We start from the raw sequence: 21,670 nt of genomic DNA, 5'->3' as shown, positions 1-21,670 counted from the left end.
CGACCAGGTAGTGGGCAGTTCCGTCATGTGACAGTCACGACCCCTCCAATACAGTCTACCCTTCGGATCCACGCCAAAATCTGTGAGACCGACATCCCACAGCCTGGAGATGAGAGAAGGATGGTGAAGGACACAGAGAGACAGGAGACGGTACAAATCCCCAGTGTTTATCAGTAACACAATTACTGATCACATTAATGTTCAGTGTCAGACACCCAGTGACTGTAAACACGATCTCCCACAGTCTGGTACTTACCGCAGTTTCTGTATTTTACACTCCGGGTTCCTCAGAGCCGCAGACACCAGTTTCACTCCTGAATCTCCCAATTCATTACATGTAACGCAGTGAGAAGGAAAGTAATATATCTTAATGGAAGTCTTACACTTAACTATTTCTAAAGAAAGGCAGACGTGGTCTGGATAGTTTGACAAGCACAGCATAATATACACACAGAATGATAACGAGATTGCGTGCAATCGATCAGTGAATGACAGTTGCCCACCACCCCACTGAGGACCCAAACGGCCACCAGTTTCCCCATGAGGTGTCGTGCCGGAGGAGCTGGTCCCCCGATTTTTGAATTTTAGCCACCGAGTCCCGAATGTGACCAGCCAAGTGGGTGATGTTGCTCCACACGTCAGGGGTAAACGTGCAGAACCCCTTACCAATCACTGCACAGGTACCACCATCAGCCGCCAGTAGGTAATCCGGGGCCTGTCGATACTGCAGGGTGACCATCCGGACGGCCGCCAGCTCTGCCGCCGTTCGGGTGAGGGCATCTTCGGTGTGTGGCAGTGCCACTGCCGTCTCGTTGGCCGGCGTCCCGAGCACACTGGTCATCTGGATCACCTCATGGGGCAATCGGGCCGTGCCGTATCTGGGAGAAGCTATCAACCAGAACCTCTCCGCCTCCGTGATGGCCCTCTTGTCCCGGTGGCCGCTGTGTGTCGGGTGCACCCCCAGATCGTTCAGGGGGTGGATAAAGGACAACAATTATGGCACATAAAACAACAGCCGGACCAGCTCGCGGGGAGTCACGGGTAGGCGTGCTGGCCGCAAACCCAGCGGGTCCCGTTCAAAGTCCAGGGAGCCCCCAGCTTAGCGGCACCATCGGCAGTGGTCACTGGAGTGCCCGGATGTTAAAACCACTATCTTTATTAGTATCTACTGATAATATAGCAACTTAACCAAGATAAACAAAAGTTAACAGTGTTATGTGTAGGTGTGTAAATGTAACTCCCGAACTATTGAGCTCGGCGGAAACCGGCCCTCAACTTCGTCCTCCTTTTCTAGCTGCATGAATACCTGTTGCCGGAAAGAGATTACGGTACGAAGGGTGCGTCTCCTGAATTTGTGTCTGATGGCAGTTATTTCTGAACTTACTTGCCCCAAGCGGGCTAGTGCGGGAAGCAGGTCCTCGTTGGGGATGAAAGGCTTTACGTGACCGAGGGCGATGCGTTGTGTGGGAGCTGTCACCAGCTCATCTGTAAAAAGATATTCTCCGCCGTGATCCCTCTACTGAGGGCCCGATGCACCAACTCATCATTCCTCAGGTAAAACATTGCCTTCCCGAACTCTTTCTCAGTGGCCAAAACACCATCTCTCCCCAACAAGTCCTCCATAGCCTCCGCGCACTTTTCCAGGGTAGTTCCAGTTCGCAAAATACATTGCACCCCGCGTTCCACTTTCACCGACCGAAACAGGGCGTTGTCCGAGGCTGGAGAGGCAGCCGCCTTGGCATAACTCCCCGAAGGCCTGCGACTCCCTGTAGACTTGTCCGGCATGTTACTTATGTGTCCGAATCGAGAATGATACGGTGGTGGTGCTGCTTATAAAGTCCTGGAGCGAGTTGAGTAACTGGCCGGAAAAGTTTGTACTCGACAGTACCTTGCTGGCTCAGTGCCAGAAATTCCAACGCCAGGAAAGGCTCCGTTAGTCCTGCAGAACTTCCAGACCGTGAGAGGTCGAGACGTCTCAAACGATGTTTCGGCTCCTACACCGAACGAGAATCCCGACGATAGAGATGGAAGGATGTTGTACCGATGTCAGTGGGGGAACAACGGCATTTGTCTCCGGTTTTTGGAGCGACCCGGCTTCCTGGCGAGTTGCCAGCGGCCACAGCTGGGTGCTACGCAGTTCGCAGCCGTCAACGGACCCCGTCCAAACTGGCAGAAAAACTCCGAACGAAGCTTCCACAATAAACCAGACGCTCACTTAGATGTTCAAGAGACGTTTCGAAGCATCTCCAAAGTATCTCATGACCTTAATACAGCAGTTTTTCCTCGATTTCTCCCAGCGCATTCAGAAAAGCTCCACTCGGTGTCTGACCCAGAGAGTGTGTGATGGAATGGTTTTGAGGGAGCTTCACTCTGTGTCCCACCCCAGGAGTGTGTGATGGGACGGTGTGGAGGGAGATTCACCCTGTGTCTGACCCCGGGAGTGTGTGATGGGACGGTGTGGAGGGAGATTCACTCTGTGTCTGACCCCTGTAGTGTGTGTTGTGACGGTGTGGAGGGACATTCACTCTGTGTCTCATCCCGGGAGTGTGTAATGGGACGGTGTGGAGGGAGATTAACTGTGTCTGACTCCGTGAGTGTCTGATGGGACGGTGTGGAGGGAGATTCACTCTGTGTCTGAACCTGGGATTTGTGATGGGATGGTTTTGAGGGAGCTTCACTCTGAGTCTGACTCCAGGAGTGTGTGATGGTACAGTGCAGAGGGAGATTCACTCTGTGTCTCACCCCGGGAGTGTGTGTTGTGACGGTGTGGAGGGACATTCACTCTGTGTCTCATCCCGGGAGTGTGTAATGGGACGGTGTGGAGGGAGATTCACTCTGTGTCTGACCCCGGGAGTGTGTGATGGGACGGTGTGGAGGGAGATTCACTCTGTGTCTCACCCCAGGAGTGTGTGATGGGACGGTGTGGAGGGAGATTCACTCTGTGTCAGAACCTGAGAGTTTGTGATGGGTTGGTTTTGAGGGAGCTTCACTCTGAGTTTGATTCCAGGAGTGTGTGATGGTGCAGTGCAGAGGGAGATTCACTCTGTGTCTGACCCCTGTAGTGTGTGTTGTGACGGTGTGGAGGGACATTCACTCTGTGTCTCATCCCGGGAGTGTGTAATGGGACGGTGTGGAGGGAGATTAACTGTGTCTGACTCCGTGAGTGTCTGATGGGACGGTGTGGAGGGAGATTCACTCTGTGTCTGAACCTGGGATTTGTGATGGGATGGTTTTGAGGGAGCTTCACTCTGAGTCTGACTCCAGGAGTGTGTGATGGTACAGTGCAGAGGGAGATTCACTCTGTGTCTCACCCCGGGAGTGTGTGTTGTGACGGTGTGGAGGGACATTCACTCTGTGTCTCATCCCGGGAGTGTGTAATGGGACGGTGTGGAGGGAGATTCACTCTGTGTCTGACCCCGGGAGTGTGTGATGGGACGGTGTGGAGGGAGATTCACTCTGTGTCTGACCCCAGGAGTGTGTGATGGGATGGAGTGGAGGGAGCTACGCTCTGAGTCTGACTCCAGGAGTGTGTGATGGTACAGTGCAGAGGGAGATTCACTCTGTGTCTCACCCCAGGAGTTTGTGTTGTGACGGTGTGGAGGGACATTCACTCTGTGTCTCATCCCGGGAGTGTGTAATGCGACTGTGTGGAGGGAGATTAACTGTGTCTGACTCCGTGAGTGTGTGATGGGACGGTGTGGAGGGAGATTCACTCTGTGTCTGAACCTGGGAGTTTGTGATGGGATGGTTTTGAGGGAGCTGCACTCTGAGTCTGACTCCAGGAGTGTGTGATGGTACAGTGCAGAGGGAGATTCACTCTGTGTCTCACCCCAGGAGTGTGTGTTGTGCCGGTGTGGAGGGACATTCACTCTGTGTCTCATCCCGGGAGTGTGTAATGGGACGGTGTGGTGGGAGATTAACTGTGTCTGACTCCGTGAGTGTGTGATGGGACGGAGGGGAAAGAGATTCAGTCTGAGTCTGACTCCAGGAGTGTGTGATGGTACAGTGCAGAAGGAGATTCACTCTGTGTCTCAGCCCGGGAGTGTGTATTGTGACTGTGTAGAGTGAGCTTCCGTCTATGTCTGACCCCAGGAGTGTGTGATGGGACAGGCCAAACGCTCACTCTCTGCCAAGTCTCACCGACCTGCACTCACCCCATAACCGTCCATTCCTTTCCTGTCCATATACCTATCCAATATTTTTTTAAATGACAATACCGGACCTGCCTCTGCCTCTTCTACTGGAAGCTCGTTCCACACTCTCTGAGTAAAGGAGTTCTCCCTAAACTTTTGCCCCCTAACTCTCAACTCGTGTCCTCTTGTTTGAATCTCCCCTACTCTCAATGGAAAAAGCCTATCCACGTCAACTCTATCCATCCCCCTCATAATTTTAAATACCTCTATCAAGACCCCCTTCAACCTTCTACGGTCCAAAGAATAAAAACCTAATTTGTTCAACCTTTCCCTGTAACGTAGGTGCTGAAACCAAGGTAACATTCTAGTAAATCTTCTCTGTACTCTTTCTGTTTTGGTGACATCTTTCCTATAATGCGGTGATCAGAAATGTACACAATACTCCAAATTTGGCCTTACCAATGCTTGTGCAATTTTAACATTACATCCCAACTCCTATACTCAATGCTCTGATTTATAAAGGCCAGTATACCAAAAGCTTTCTTCACCACCCTATCCACATGATATTCCACCTTCAGGGAACTATGCACCATTATTCCTAGATCACTCTGTTCTACTGCATTCCCCAATGCCCTACCATTTACCATGTGTTATTTCAGTTCATTGTGTGCAGGGGGCAGCAGTAACCCCAGGTCACTGTTTCTCCTCTAATGAGACTCAAGTCAGGAAGTTGCAGTGGTTTATTGATTTCCTCATGACAAATGTAAATCGACTCACTCACAGTTACACACAATTAACTGACCGAGTGACCGGTTGAATAATCAGTCCCGTTTCTCACCGTCACTCTGCATTGGGGAACCGATGTTTGTAAAATCACATTTCCGGGCTGTGTCCGGGATTGCTGCAGATCCAGGGTCACTGCCGAGGTATTTGTAAATTTAACATAATTAAATCGGCCAGACTGCCGAATGCACCGTCCTCAGCAAAGGGAGCAAAAGGATTCTCTCCCGGGATAATTCCACCCCGGGACACCAGAGTCTCAGACTGAGCCCCGGCCCCCGGGCTCTTCCTGTCTGTGTAATTCCCCGGGGTGTCACGTGGGGAGTCTCGAACCCGGACATCCGGCGGAAGCTGCGCCGCCGGACAACAGGCGGAAATGCGTCACTGCGGGACTGTTCTGAGCGACACACAGTGCAAGACCTGAGCTGGTTCCCTTAAAATATTTGGGAATTAAACCTGGGGCGCGGCTATTAAAGATAAGGGCGGGAGTTAAAGCAGGGGTTAAAGGGGAGGGCGGGGAATCGGCAAAAATATCCCCACCCCGCTGGCGGGGATGTTCACACATTAAGATGGTCACAGGATCACTGTCAGTCCGGGTCTGGGTTCCTCCAGAGATCTCAGTTCCTTCTCTCCGGTCTCACTGAACGGATTCCCCCACAGCCTGAAACAGATGGTAGAATAAAGATGCAATAAACAGATTACACAACAGTGTCAGCAACAGGGGACTGGGGTTAATGTTTCAACAACACTCACAGACAAATATCACCAGAAAACCCGCGGATCCGCTGATATTTTATCACATTGAACATTAACACAAACACTCACCAGATCCACTCCAGACTCGGGTGGGTCAGTATGAGGCGGCGGAGAGCGGGGACAGATAGGTCTGTCAGCGAGTTCCACCTCAAGTCCAGCCCCGTCAGTGATGTGTTTGTATTGAGAGCGGAGACGAAATCCTCGGCACCAGAATCTGTGAGACCTACGTTGCTGAGCCTGGAGATGAGAGAGAGTGAGGGTGAAGGACACAGAGAGACAGGAGACTGTACACATCCCCAGTGTTTATCAGTAACACAATTACTGATCACATTAATGTTCAATGTCAGACACCCAGTGACTGTAAACACAATCTCTCACAGTCTGGTACTTACCACAGTTTCTGTATTTTACACTCCGAGTTCCTCAGAGCCGCAGACACCAGTTTCACTCCTGAATCTCCCAGTTTATTTTCACCCAGGTCCATCTCCATCAGTAATGGGTTTGTACTGAGAGCGGAGGCGAGATCCTCGGCACCAGAATCTGTGAGACCGACATCCCACAGTCTGGAGATGAGAGAGAGTGTGACAGTAAAGGACACAGAGAGACAGGAGACGGTACAAATCCCGAGTGTTCATCAGTAACACAATTACTGATCACATTATTGGTCAGTGTCAGACACCCAGTGACTGTAAACACCATCTCCCACAGTCTGGTACTTACAGTAGTCTCTGTATTTTACACTCTGGGTTCCTCAGAGCCGCAGACATCAGTTTCACTCCTGAATCTCCCAATTTATTAAAACTCAGTCTAAACACAAACAAACAAATTGATGAACAAACTGATTCAAACCGTGATTCTGAGGGTATTTCTCCCACTCAGATAATTCAGGAAACATTAAACCCTTCAGTATATCACTGATCGGAGTTCCTATCACTGTCAATGTCCCTCACTGACCAGACCCAGGGTATTCACTGAATGTCAGTAATTTAGTCTGTCGGTGTGACACGCATATACTGTAAACCACGCATATACTGTCTCATTCCCTGAAGGCCAGACAAAATATTCCTAATGTGAGAGGGTTGGAAGGGGCAAGGCTGAAGGGGAAAAAGTCCCACAGTGAGGAAGGGAGATGAGGAAGAGAGATCTCACAGGAGGAAAGTGGATGGGGAAGAGAGATTCCACAGGAGGAAGGGGGATGGGGAAGAGAGATCCGACAGGAGGAAAGATGGGAAAGAGAGATCCTACAGGAAGAAGGAGGATGGAGTCGAGAGATCCAACGAGGAACGTGAAAGGGGAAGGGAGATCCCACAGGGCGATGGGGAAAAGGGAAGAGATATCCCTCAGGAGGAAGGGAGATGGAGAAGAAAGTTCCCACAGGAAGAATGGGCATCGGAACAGATTACCCACAGGAGGATCGGGGTGTGGCAAGAGAGACTCCACAGGAGGAAGTCGGATGGACGAGCGACCCCAAAGGAGGAAGAGGGATGGGGAAGGGAGACTCCACAAGAGGAAAGTGGATGGGGAAGGGAAACCCACAGGAGGAAGGGTGATGGGGAAGGGAGATCCCACAGGAGGAAGGGAGATGCGAAAGTCAGGTGCCACATGAGGAGGGGAATGGGAACAGAGGCCCAACAGCAGGCAGCGGGATGGGGAAGAAAGATCCCACGGGAGGAAGGGGGATGGGGAAGAGAGATCCCAAAGGAGGAAGGGAGATGGTGAGGAGAGATCCCACAGGAGGAAGGGCGTTAGGGAAGAGAGATCCCACGAGAGGAAAGTGGATGGGGAAGGGAATCCGACAGGAGGAAAGGGGATGAGGAAGAGGCTTCCAACTGCAGGAATTTGATAGGGAGGAGAGAGCTCACAGCAGAAAAGCGGATGGGGAAGGGGCATCCCACAGAAGAATCGACAATGGTGAAGAGAGATCAGACGGGAGGATGGAGGATCAGTAGGAGAGATCCCACAGGAGAAAGAGGGATGTGGAAGGGAGAGCCCACAGGAGGATTTCGAATGGACGAGCGATCCCAAAGGAGGAGGGTGGATGGGAAAGAGATATCCCACGGAAGGAAGGGGGATGGGGAAGAGAGAACCCACAGGAGGGGGGGGGGGGGAGGAATAGAGGCTGCACTGGAGAAAGGAGGATGGAGAAGAAATCCCACGGGAGGAAGGGAGATGGGGAAGAGAAACCCAACAGGAGAAAAGGGGTGGGGAAGAGAGATTCCACCGGAGGAAGGGGAATGGGGAAGAGAGATCCAACAGGAGGAAGGGGAAGGGGAAGAGATATCCCACAGGAGGAAGGGGAATGGGAACAGAGGCCCCACAGGAGAATGGGGGATGGGGAAAAGAGATCCCACAGGAAGTGGGGGTGGGAATGGGAATACAGACCCCGCAGGAGGAAGGTGGATGGGGACAAAAGATCCCAGAGGAGGAAGGCGGATAGAGAAGAGTGATCCCATTGGAGGAAGAGGGATGGGGAAGAGAGATCATGCAACAGGATGGGGTATGAGTAGGGAAGCTACCGCAGGAGGAATAGGGATGGGAAAGAGAGATTCCACAGGAAGTGGGAAGATGGAACAGATGACCCAGAAGAGGAAGGGGGATGGGGAAGAGAGATCTCACAGGAAAATGGGGGAATGCGGAAGAGAGATCCCACATGATGGGGGATGTGGAAGAGAGATCCCACATGAGGAAAGTGGATGGGGAAGGGAAACCCACAGGAGGATCGAGTATGGTGAGGAGAGATCAGACAGGAGGATGGGGGAATCAGTAGGAGAGATCCCATGGGAGGAAGCGGGATGTGGAAGGGAGAGCCCACAGGAGGATTTCGGATGGACGAGTGATCCCAAAGAGGATAGTGGATGGGAAGGAGATATCCCACCGGAGGAAGGGGGACAGGGAAGAGTGATCCCACAAGAGGAAGGGAGATAGGGAAGGGTAATCCCACAGGAGGATGGGGGAAGGGGAGGAGAGATCCCACTGGAGGAAGGGGGATGGGGAAAAGAGATCCCACAGGAAGAACGGGGAGTCGATGATAAATCCCACATGTGGAAGCGGATAGGGAAGAGCGATCTCATAGGAAAAGGGAGATTGGGAAGAGAGATACCACAGGAGGAAGGGGGATGGGGAAGAGAGATCCAACAGGAGGAAGGGAGATGGGGAAGAGAGATCCCAGAGGAAGAAGTGGGATGGGGAAGGGAGATCCCACAGGAGAAAGGGGGATGGGGAAGAGAGATCCCACAGGATGAAGAGGGATGGGGAAGAGAGATCCCGCTGGAGGAAGGGGGATGGGGAAGAGAGATCCCACAGGAGGAAGGGGGATGGGGACGACAGATCCCACAGGATGAAGTGGGATGGGGAAGAGAGATCCCACAGAAAGAAGTGAGATGATGAAGAGAGATCCCACAGGAGGAAGGGGGATTGGGAAGAGAGATCCCACAGGAGGAAGGGGTGTGGGGAAAAGACATCCCACAGGAGAATGATGAAAGTGTAATAGTGAGCCCACAGTAGGAATGGGGATGGGGACGAAATCCTTAAGAATGGAAGTGGGATTGGGATGAGAGGTCCTACTGGAGGACTCCAAGGGTAAACGATAATCCTACAAGACGAGTGGATGCATAAATGTTTGTACGTGTGTGTTGGGTCTGAACAGAGCCCCAGAGGAGATGCGCCCTCTCTCTCTGCGTATCTGGAAGTGAGCAAAGTCAAACACGGGGAATGGCAGGTGAGGACAATCTCACAATGGTATTTCTTTCCTTCTCACTGGGACAGTCTGCTGACGGTCTCTTGTCCCTCACCGGGAAGGTGGTGTGAAGTTCTGACCGACCTGCTGCAGTCAGTGTCGGTCTGGGTGTCAGTAACAGTGAGAAGGAACATTGTCAATGGACGTGTCACAGGCAGCGAGAAACACGGCCATTCCTGTGATTTACTACCATTAAAACAATGGCCATTGTTCACTGATCTGATGAAGTCTCCAACATCCCTTCACAAGGAACCACAGAACCGTCCCGTCCTTGGGGAATTACTGACCGATCCTCTGGGCATTTGTCACAATTCTTCACAATCTGATTTACTACAGTTTTACCCAAATCCCTTTACATTAAAACAACACAATGGAACAGTTTCACAGTTCAGAGTGAGAGATGAATCAAGTTACCTCAATTCCTGGCACTTGTGCAGCCCGGGTCCCAGCCGCTGGATTTCTTCACACTGAATGTGGCAGTTTCCCATGTTGAGGTTTTTTATTGTATCACAGAGTCCGATGGCATTAGACAGGACCACGCAGTCAATCAGTGTCAGTGTTATTCCACTGAATGAAATTTTTTCCACAGATCCTAGTGTGGCCTGAGCCAGCCCACGATTCTGAGACTCAAACAGGTAGTGCAATGTGTTCAGGAGGCTCCTTTTACCAGCTTCACTCCTTGTGTTTCCACTCTGGCGTTTAACCTCCTCCTTCACCCAGTCAATCACCCGGCAAGTTGTTTCAAGAGGAAATGGGCCCAGAAACTCCTCCAGGCACCGAGCTGCCATTGGGTTGGAGAGACCAGCAACAAAACGGAGAAATACCTCAAATCGCCCATCTGTCGTGTTGTGGGCTTCAGTGAGGAATATCAGGATATCCCCGGGATGTGGATTCAGGAATTGTGCGAGTGCAGCTACAAACTCTTGGATGGTGAGGTGTGGAAATGTGTACACCACGCTCCGGGCAGAATCCTCTCTCTCCAGAAGTTCCATCAGGAACCCGGACAGGAACTGGGAAGGCTGCAGATTGTACTTCATCAAATCTCCATCAGTAAACACAATCTTCTTCTCGGACACTCCTCTGAAGGCCATCTGACCAACCCTGAGTAACACATCACGGGGGTTCTCAATCTCACGGCAGTGATTTTTCAGGATGTTGTAAATATAGTAGGAGTACAGTTGGGTGATGGTTTTGGGAACTCGCTGTGGGTCCCTGACTCTTTGTGTGAAGAAGGGGCCCAGTGCCAGAGCGAGGATGCAGCAGTAGGAGGGGTTGTAGCTCATGGTGTACAGGATCTCCTTCTCCTTCACATATTTGAAAACAGCTGCTGCTACTGTCTGATCTTCAAAATGTCTGATGAAATATTCCTTCCGTTCCTTTCCAGTAAATCCCAGGATTTCAGCCCGGACACTGATCTTTGCCTTTTCTAATAAATGTAACGCAGTGGGGCGGGTGGTCACCAGCACTGAACACCGTGGGAGCAGCTTGCCCTGGATTAAACTGTACACAATGTCAGACACTTCACACCACCACTCGGGATCTGGGCACTGGTGCTTGGGTTCTGTATCTCTCCGACTCTCAGCAAAATCGATTTTGTGTTTGAATTCATCCAAACCATCGAATATAAACAGCAATCCCTCTGGGTTCTTCCAGACCTCTCTCAGGATATTCCTAAAGTAAGGATACTGATCCAGAATCAGTTCCTTTAGGTTTATTCTACAGTTAATGGTGTTTAAATCCCGGAATTTGAAACTGAAGACAAACTGGAACTTTTGGTATATTTTTCCCGTGGCCCAGTCATAAACAATCTTTTGTACCATTGTTGTTTTCCCGATCCCCGCGACTCCGGCCACTGCTGCCGAACTCCCAGATCTTGATTTACTCCGGGAAAAGCTGCTCTGGAACAACTGATCAGTCCGTATTTTTTCCAGCTCTCGGCGGAGATGTTGCCCTTTCAATTCTTCATGGTCTCTGCCTCTTGCCAGTAGCTCATGTTCCACTAGTGTCCGATCTCGAAGAGTAGAAATGACCGTGAGCTCAGCGTATCGATCAACCAGCTGGAAATCCTTCACCTTCTCCCTCATCAGGATCGTGTTCACTCTCAGTGTTTCAGTTTGTGCCCGCAGAGTCTCCTTGTGTTTCTGTTGAACATCTTCAATGGGAACAGAGAACATGGTCAAAATGTTAAATGGCTCAACAGACCAAAAAAAATTATAAATTCAAATATCTGTGTTTGAGATTACATGAATTAATTCAATGCTGCCATTAATTCATGCTTTGAAATTCTGTTCAAAGATACCGAAACTGACAGCGAAGGATGTCCCAGAAAATGTCCAGTTCTCATGTTCTGGTACTAATGACTTGTGATGGTGAGCTTTCCCCTGATATCCTATTGCAATCTTTACTGAAGCCCCGTTACAACAACATTTCACTATAATTAAAGCGTTGTTTGCATCATTAACAGACGATGTTAATGTTGATCTGGTGTGGAAATACGGAGAGCAGGACACTGTGCATTTGGCAAGTCTGAACACTGGGGAGTCACAGGTGTCCACTGCTCTTGCATCAAAACAGGAGCAGAATATGCGGAAAATACTCAAGTCGGGCAGCGTCTGGGGGAGGATCACAGTGAAGTTGCGGATCGATAATCCATCGGAATGACAAGAAAGAAAATGGGTAGTTTTCAATCGCAGTGATGGAGGATTGGTGGAAAGATGAAATCTGTGTTAATGGAAGAAACTACAAGCGTCTGTCTCAGTGATGCACATCGTGTTTGTGGGAGAGGATGGTGAAGTCTTGGCAACTGCTACTCCTCAGTCTTGCTGTGGGGGTGTAGGGCGCTGTCCTATGAGGCCTCCGTCTGTCAGAGTCGACCGTGGATGTCCTGCCCCTGCAAACCGGGACACTCCGATATGGAGAAGAAACTTTTGCCGATGTAGCAAGTTCCCTCTCTCCATGCATCTGATTAACACAAAGGAACGGCAGAGCCTGACACAAATTGGCACCAGAGGTGTCGCAGGAGATGCCAGTCTGCGTTGAACACCATTTAACACTGACTTAGGGGCTCCAGGTGAAGAGTTTTCCCAGTGGGTTTACTCCCAAACTCCTCGCCATAAGGGTTACATTTGCACGGCAGTGGAGTTTTGAGATCAGAGTTTTCCTACTCCTGGGTGAGCTGCCAATCACGGCCGATGAGCTCCATCTGCCCAAAGTGAATGGCTGTAAGGCTCCAGTAACCCGCCTTTGCCCCTTCTCCTGTCAGAAGAAACACTTCCACCGGGCTTAGTGGCTAAACCACACGTGAAGACCAGGAGCTGGACTTTGTTGTCAGAGACTATTTTAGTTGCACTCCACTGGGAGCATTTAACAGGTCATGGCAGCTCATCCCCAATACTATCACAATCTTAAGCAAGCAAGGGGCTATGTACTATTGACAACAGTAAATCGGTAAATTGTTTTATTATTGTCACATGCACAATGGTAAAATGGAAAACTTTTCTGAACGCGATCCAAATAGATCATTACATCAGATCGGTGCAATGAGGTCGTACAAGGAAAAACGGAACAGAATAGTTCAGGGAAACAGCGTTTCAGTTGCCGAGAAAATGCAGTGCAGGCAGACAATAAGGTAGAAGGCCAAAGAATCATTTGGAGGTCAGGGTTTGGTTTTTGGATCTATGCTCCCAAAGCGTAGAATTCAACACTTAAAACTACAGTATTGTGCAGAAGTCTGAAGTACTGACAACAGAGTCGAACATCGGGTCGTGCCCCATCACGCAGCCTGCCTCTCGGAGACTGCAGAGTGCTGTAACACCCAAACAATCTCAAAACAGCAAATCACGGGCTCACACAGTTCCAGAATCATATTCAAGATGAAGCAGAAACGTTGAAAGAAGTGAAATATATGGTCTCATGATCTATTCAGATGACGTCGACTGTAGGAGCATTGCACAGGCGCCATCTTGACCAATTAGGACCAGGATGAGTTGCATCAGCTGGTGCTCCAAGATTACTTTGCACCTCAGAACAAATATGTCAGAAGGAGCTTGCCGACATGGGAAAAATAGCTTACAATGTAGCTTGTTGTCTCCTTGAGAAATTCGTCCACAGGCCTTGGTGTAATCTCATGAAACACAAATGATCCAGTAAGCAAGTCCCTGGCATGCTGAAGATATGCATAGTTAGAGCTTTAGCGTTGCATGAAATCAGCCATCACTGTGACTTTCATGAGGATTAAGGTATAGAACATATATGTTCAGGTGTTTCAAGGGAAAGCAGAAAGTGAACGTGGAACAGGAGTTAACTAATATCATTCTATTGATGAAAAAGTTGCGCCTTACATTCCTATTTAATCTCTCCCCTCATCTTTGTCCTCTAGATCTCGATTTCTCCATAACTTTGCACCCCTCTAAAAGCTTTATTTAATTGATTTGCCTAAACTGGGAAAACTTGAGGTACGGGCATGGCCAAGAACACTCATGTCTGAATTGACAGGAAATTTCAGACTATTCTCATGGTGTATAGTATTGTGGGGTTTCAAAGTTTTACACAAGTATTGCCGGGTAGGGGACTAATTGGTTAACACTATTGTGTAAAGCCCTTGGGATGATACCGGTTATCAATATTACGATTGGGATAATGAATAACCTGTTCGTGTTCCATAGATCTTTCATTTTTCCCTTTTCATTCAGCATATTTCTGGTGTTTTTCCTTATTCATTTCTGTATGTGTGTTTGGAATGGTTATATATATTTAAAAAGTTGTTTTTGCTTGTTTATCCTGTAAAATTACATCCGAACGGTTACCATGGATTGTCATATCTGAAATAATGATCGGTCACTGTATGATATGAAGGACTCTAATTCTTAACCAGGTGGCGTGTGGCCAACTGGTTAAAGCGTAGGTCTAGTGATCTGATGGTCACCAGTTCAAGCCTCAGCTGAGGCACTGTAGTGTCCTTGAGCAAGGCACTTAACCACACATCTGCGATGTCACCGGTGCCAAGCCCTTGGATATTGGTGGCGTGGAGAGTGGAGACTTGCAGCATGGGCAACTTCCAGTACTTCCATACCTTCCAAGGTGTAAATCCATGATCTCACGAGACAGAGGCCGCAAAAACTCTAAAAGTGGAGCAGGCTTGTACTTATAGTAATCATTGTGTTTTTCATCAGTAAGATTTTAGTAAATGTTGTCCACCACCTGATTTTGCTTGTGCAAGTCATGAGATTCAGTTAAATTACTGCAGGATTCTTGATGTAAATTCAGATTTTCTTCAGGATTGCAGTAAATTCAGATTTTCTTCAGCCATGAAGTAAATTTTGTTGGAAGGTTTTCTTTTATCACACGACTATCTATTTTTTTTGCTAATTGATATCCTAAATATATGTTTCATATTCTGTTGCATTGTGTCCTGATGCTCTGTTTGATATTCTACTGGTTCTATTGCACCTTTCGTTATGTTTCATGTTCTGTACTTTTCTAGTCTCAAGCTCATGCTTATATCTTTGGAAATCAGTTCCATTATTTGAATTATTTGTTTTAGGTTTACTGACGCAAGAGCAAATAATTTCAATTCATCAATGTATAGCTGTGTCAAGGTATAATTCGTTTTTTTTCCTGATTTGATACCTGATTTTTGTCCGTTTCAGTAAATTATGAGTGGATTCAAAGCTAGACAGAACCATTTTAGGCTAACTGAGTCGCTCTGGAAAATCTCTCAATTTATTTTGATAATGGTGATTGTTCCTCTGTGGTTGTTAATAGGATGACTATTTTACGCCAATGCTTCATCAGATGTTGCCGAAATTTCACAAGTATTGGATGAATTTTATATATATTTGGAATATCTCTTAAACACGCGAGGGACAGAATCAAATGTTTTGATAGACAATATATCACTGAAATATTTCTGCTTTCCACAGGGCTTGAAACAGAATTACATAATCTGTTGTCTGTTGTTCACACCCAAACGGTATTCTTTCTGCTCTCCTGTGAGTAGATAGATAGATAGATAGATAGATAGATAGATAGATAGATAGATAGATAGATAGATAGATAGACAGATAGATAGATAGATAGATAGATAGATAGATAGATAGATAGATAGATAGATAGATAGATAGATAGATAGATAGATAGATAGATAGATAGATAGATACTTTATTCATCCCCATGGGGAAATTCAACTTTTTTTCCAATGTCCCATACACTTGTTGTAGCAAAACTAATTACATACAATACTTAACTCAGTAAAAGATATGATATGCATCTAAATCACTATCTCAAAAAGCATTAATAATAGCTTTTAAAAAGTTCTTAAGTCCTGGCGGTTGAATTGTAAAGCCTAATGGCATTGGGGAGTATTGACCTCTTCATCCTGTCTGAGGAGCATTGCATCGATAGTAACCTGTCACTGAAACTGCTTCTCTGTCTCTGGATGGTGCTATGTAGAGGATGTTCAGAGTTTTCCATATTTGACCGTAGCCTACTCAGCGCCCTTGGCTCAGCTACCGATGTTAAACTCTCCAGTACTTTCCCCACGACAGAGCCCGCCTTCCTTACCAGGTTCTTAATGCTTCCTCCCCAACACGCCACCACAAAGAAGAGGGCGCTCTCCACAACTGACCTATAGAACATCTTCAGCATCTCACTACAGACATTGAATGACGCCAACCTTCTAAGGTTATATTCTGTTATATACCAGTATATTCTGGTTATCTGAGTGAGTTGTTATTAGTTACGAGATGCACGATGCTACAATTTTATATATATATATAATTGTCTTATTATTATTAAGAGCCAATAATAACATAGTAGGTGACCATTCGATAGTCTTATAAATGCAGAATTAAATCTGTCCTTGAGGCTGGTGGTACACACCTTCAGCCTTTTATATCTTCTGCTCCATGGGAGTATGAAAGAGAGAATGTTTGAGGTGGTTTGGGGTTCAGTAGCAAAGCTTTGGGTCGGGTTTGTGTCTTGCCAACTTGATTGAGTTCCTCCAGGAAGTGACAAAGGTGATGGATGAAGTTACACATGGAGATTTTCTACTTGTATATTGGTAGAGTCTTTGACAAGGTCCCACATGGGAGGTTCATACAGAACATTAACGTGCTTGGGAACTGTGTGAATTGTCCTGGCTTGCGAGGACCCATACTAGGAGAAATTTCTTGGCTGGTTGGTGGTGAATCTGTGAAATTATTGTCATAGAGGGCTGAGGAAGACACAACATTGGATGCATTTAAAATGCAGCTTGATATGTCCCTGATTCGGAAGAGTGTCAACATTTACACAAGGCAGTATAATGGGGTTCAGAGGAATTGCGGAGGAAATTCACTGAGCCGAATGGCTCCTACGTCTTATGGTTTTAGGGAGCATCTGGAGTATTGTATTCACTTCTGATAGTCCAGCTCTTGGAAGGATTGGAGAGGGTGCAGAACAGGTTCATCAGGACGCTCCCTGGATTCGGTGACATGTGCTACAAGTAGAGGTTTGATAAACTTGGTTTGTTTACTCTGGTGGTGCAATAAGCATCTGACTGAGGTGTGCAAGTTTGAGAGATGAGAGTTTGGGTCGACAATCTGTACTTTGTTTGTTATTTTTCACTTAAGACGGGTGTCTAATACCAGAGGGCATTTGGTTAAGGTGAGATGGGGTAAATTTACAGCAATTGTGGGTAGTGTTTTCACAGAGCTGTGGGTGCTGGAATTTACTGTCTGGGTCATGTCGGAGGCAATTATATTACAGATGCTCCTAGATATACATGAATGTACAGGAAATGCAAGGATATGGTCAATAATGTAAGAAAGGATACCAAAGTTTATTTTTTTTCTCTTTCCCAAACATATAAAGAGTAAAGGAAAAAGGGAGAGTGTCATTATCGGACTGCTGAAAAAGTTGTTATAGATGTAGTAACGGGTGAAGATGAAATGGCAGACAAACTCTGTGGAAGTCACCAGCAGAATTCCAAAATGTAAAGAGCATCAACGGACAGAATTGAGTGCATTTGCTGTTACGAAGGAGAAGGTGCTTCGGAATCTGAAAGGTCTGAAGATAGAAAAGTCACCTGGACTGGAAGATACAGTGTATCAGGAGCCTGCCTGGGGAGTGCGGGGAATCCCAGAGCGTGAGGACCTGGAGTGAAGTCTTCAGCAGAACCAACAGCTGGATTGGATTATTAGAAAAATACATTGTACAATATTCAGGCTGCAGAGAGATTCTTTGAATTGTTACTTGAATCCAGAGATCAGCGAATGACTATTGGCAAATTTTCATTCCCAGATTTCACAAAGTCACAGACTAACATTTGAGATGTGGTTTGAACTGTGCATTGCATCACTCACCAATCAGTTGAGTGGGTAACTCAGATAACCCTTGGGTGATGTTCATGTATTCCTGTGGATCAGGACCTGTTTAAATATAAAACAAAATCCATGGAAACAGAGCTAAAATAATTAAAATAACTAAAATGTTTATTTCAATGTGCCTTTGTGTTCAATGCGTGGTTTTAACATACCGAGTTCCTGTATTTCCCTCAGTATTCTGTCCAGCTTCGGTAACTCAGTCCTCCATGTCACAAAGGATTCCCACATCGCCCTCCGGGCCCGGGAGCCTTTGCCCATCACCAAACTGAGGAAGAGTCTGGAACTCTCTGTCCGGTTTCCCTTCTCTGTCAGTTCAGTGACTTTCTACAAAAAGGAAACAATGTATTTATTGTGGAGCAGACAGACAGACATGGAGAATGTGGAGGAAAATATCTGTTCATGGTCTCGGTAGCTTCAGAACAGATGCAGTCACTGGGCTGCTGCCTCATCCTCTCTGGGTTCAGTCATTAACAGAGAAACAGTAACTGAAGGAAATTCTAAATCAATAGTGTGAAAGAATAAGGATTCACTGACGCCCTGCAGTAGATGCAATGTGATTAATTTCCTCGATCTGTCAATGTGCAGCATTACATCAACAAGATATGACAACAAGATGGTAAGAGAGGGGAGAGTGAGAGAGCAAAAAAAATGGATGGTGGGAATCACTGAATCATGGCTGAAAGAAAATCATAGTTGTGTGCTCACATTTAGGGATAAATATTTAATCCAACGGATAGGCAGGTAGATGAAAGGGTTGGGTTTACTATGTTGTCATGAGAAATGCAATGTCCCGAGAAAGAGTTGATATTGGATTGAACGAAGGAAATTTTAAGAAACTGCATAGGTAAAATAACCCTGTTGGAAATTGTATACAGGTCTGTGAGCTACAAATTACAATGGGAGAGAGGAGAGGCATGAAAAAAGGCGAATGTGAAAATAGTCATGGGGAATTTCAATATGCAGGTAGCTTTGGAAAATCAGGTCGGTGCTGAATCCCAAGTGAGGGAATCTATAGAATGCCTATCAGATGGCTTTTGAGAGAAGCCTATGGTTGATCCCACTATAGGAAAGGCGGATCTGGATTTGGTGTTGTGTATTACAGCAGATTTGATTAGGCAGCTTCAGGTAAATAAACCCTTAAGAGGGGTGATCATAAAATAACAGAACTCACACTGCGGTTTGAGAGGGAGTAGGTAAAATTAGATGTATCAGTATGACAATTGGATAAAGGAATTACAGAGACATGAGAGAGGAACTGAGCAAATAACCTCAAAGGTGACACTAACAGGGACAATGGCAGAGCAGGAACGGCTGAAGTTTCTCAGAGCAATTCAGAAGGCGCAGGACAAATGATCACAATGATGAAGAATTATTCTAAAGGGAGGATGATCAACCATGGCTGACGACGTAGTCAAAGCAGCACAAAAGCAAAGGAGAGGGCACAGAATATTACAAAGTATAGCAGAAAGCTGGTGGACTGGGTTGTTTTTACAAACCAACAGAAGGTAATTAAAAAGCCGTAAGTAGAAAAAATATGAAATATGAAGGTAGGCTAGCGAATAATGTAAAATTGCTTAGCAAAAGGTTCGCCTGATATATGAAGAGTGAAAGAGAGGAAAATGGATATTGGGCTGCTCTAAAATGACAGTGGTGAGGTACTGTCAGGGGACAAGGAAATGCCGGAAGGTATTAGTAAGTATTTTGTGTCAGTCTTCACTGTACAAAAAACACTAGAACGTGCCAGATATTTGAGAAGGTCAGGAGGTAGAAGTGAGTGTATTTGCAATCATTGAGGGGAAGCCGCTCGGGAAGCTGAAAGAACTGAAGATAGATGAGTCCAGATCAACTGCACACGATTGCTTCTGAAAGAGGAGACTGAAGAGATTGTGCTGACATTAGTAATGATCGCTCACGAATCACTAGATTTTGGAATGGTTCTTTAGATTATAGGCCAGTTAGTCTGATCAGCGTTTGGGAAGATGTCAGCAGTTGATAATTGAGGATAAGGTTTCAGGGTATTTGGACGCACATGATAAAAAAGGCCAAAATCCATGGAAGGGAATCTTGCCTGATAGAACTGTTGGAATTTTTGAAGAGAATAGCATGTTGGGTAAACAACGGAGAGTCTGTGCAAGTTGTTTACTTGGACTTCCCGAGGACCTTTGACCAGGTGCCCCACATGAAGCTGTTTAGCAAGACAAAGGCCGACAGTTTGGATGGAGGAATCATGTTTTCTCCAGACAGATTTTGTCTAATTGTCAGGACGCACAGAATGGGAACAAATAGGGCTTTGGGACAGTTTCTTTTTCTATTATGTCAATAATTTGAAGGCTTTATGGCCCAGATTGCGCACGTTACGAAGTTATGCGGAGGGAGAAGCGCTGAGGAAGCAGGGATTTCCACTGATGAAAAAATGGACAAATTATTGGCAATTGGAAAGTAGTATAGGGAGGTACATGACCATACACTTTGGCAAAAATAATGAAGATATAGAGTATGTTTTAGAGTCTCAGGAGACCTAGTGCAGGATTCCGGGCAGTCTGAGTCGGTGTTAGGAAAGGCAAAAACAATGTTAGCATTCATTTCGAGAGGATTAGGATATCAGAACAAGCACTTGCTAGACCGCACTGGCATATTGTGAATGGTGTTAGACGCTGATCAGAGAAAATATGTGATGTAATTGTGAAAAGTCCAAAGAGGACCTAAAATAGTGTGTCCCTGTCTCTCATTAGTTAGATATTCTGCAGGTTAGCAGATGTCCTTTTCTTTTTTTTTCCTTTCTCTTTCAGGACAACCAATTGATCTTCTTCCTTTTTAGGATTGTTACGTACCCCGAGGGCTCATATTTTCTGTGGACAATCACTTTAAAATGTCGGGAGAATGAGACTGGCTTTTGGTCACTGTTTGAGCTGTTACAGAGAGAGGTAGGGAGAGAGAGAGAGAGAGGTAGGGGGAGGGAGAGAGAGAGGTGGAGGTAGAGGTAGAGAGAGAGAGATAATTAATGTTATGGTTTCTTCTGCCAGCTTGTTTACCTTTTCCCCAAGGACATTTTGACTGCTTGTTAAGATTCCTGCAGAGAGAGCAGGGCGGAGCAGGTTGATGGACAGCCGGTGTCCAGCATGGTGAGACTGAACGAGCATTATGCACCCTCGTGAAGGTAGGGGTCTTGGATGATCGATTCAGGAATCGATCAGTGGCTCACAGTGTGAAAAGGTGCGACCGGTGGGGAATTATTTGTGTGTCCATCCTTGCCAGGGTGATAGTTACACCGCGAAGAACGGTCATATGTAGTATGGCCATAGTCGGTGACCACCACAGGACTTCGGGAGACAATGGGACGATCGACGGCAACGGTATCACCTCTCATCACCTCTCTCTCTCTCTCTCTCTCCAACGTTACTCAACCAGCTACCTCGAACTGAACTGGACTCTCTTCATCACATTATAAGACTGTATCCATTTACTCCTAGGTCTGAAAGAGCCTATTTCTGGTTCCTATTTCCACACTTCTGTGTGTGTGTATATATATAGATATAGATATTTGCTAACCTGTTTGCTATATTTGCATTTATAGTCCTGTATTGTGTAGTTTACTAATAAACACCATTAGTTCATGGTAATTCCAGACTCCAGAGTGTTTTCCATTTCTGCTGGTTCTTTAACCCGGTCACTAGGGACGTGACAGGACAACATGTTGATTTTTGGGATTATGAGATATCAGCCAGTCAGCAGCTTTATTTTATGTTTTGTTCTTTCTTCTTCCCTTTTAGGTCAAACTGTTGATGTTTGTGTTCTTGAGATTATCAGCTTTGTGCTTGATCTTTCACCTCTAAACAATCTCAGAGATTTTCGAGGAAGTTACCAGAAATGTTGATGAAGGCAAGGTTGTGGATATTGTCTAC

At 46.6% G+C, this 21,670-nt stretch overlaps 1 protein-coding gene across 1 annotated transcript in view; it reads left to right on the top strand.

Moving 5' to 3' along the window:
* Positions 1-21,670, top strand: part of LOC140723057 (uncharacterized) — a 100,106-nt gene that overhangs the window by 24,504 nt on the left and 53,932 nt on the right. Inside the window, 2 exon segments of the mRNA XM_073037674.1 lie at positions 731-914; positions 1,886-2,251. Coding sequence (XP_072893775.1) covers positions 731-914; positions 1,886-2,251 — 550 coding nt within the window.

The sequence above is a fragment of the Hemitrygon akajei genome, unplaced genomic scaffold, assembly GCF_048418815.1.
Source record: "Hemitrygon akajei unplaced genomic scaffold, sHemAka1.3 Scf000099, whole genome shotgun sequence".
NCBI classification, from domain to species: domain Eukaryota; kingdom Metazoa; phylum Chordata; class Chondrichthyes; order Myliobatiformes; family Dasyatidae; genus Hemitrygon; species Hemitrygon akajei.
Note: the sequence above shows the minus strand (reverse complement) of the source record. Positions and strands in the feature narration are given on the sequence as shown.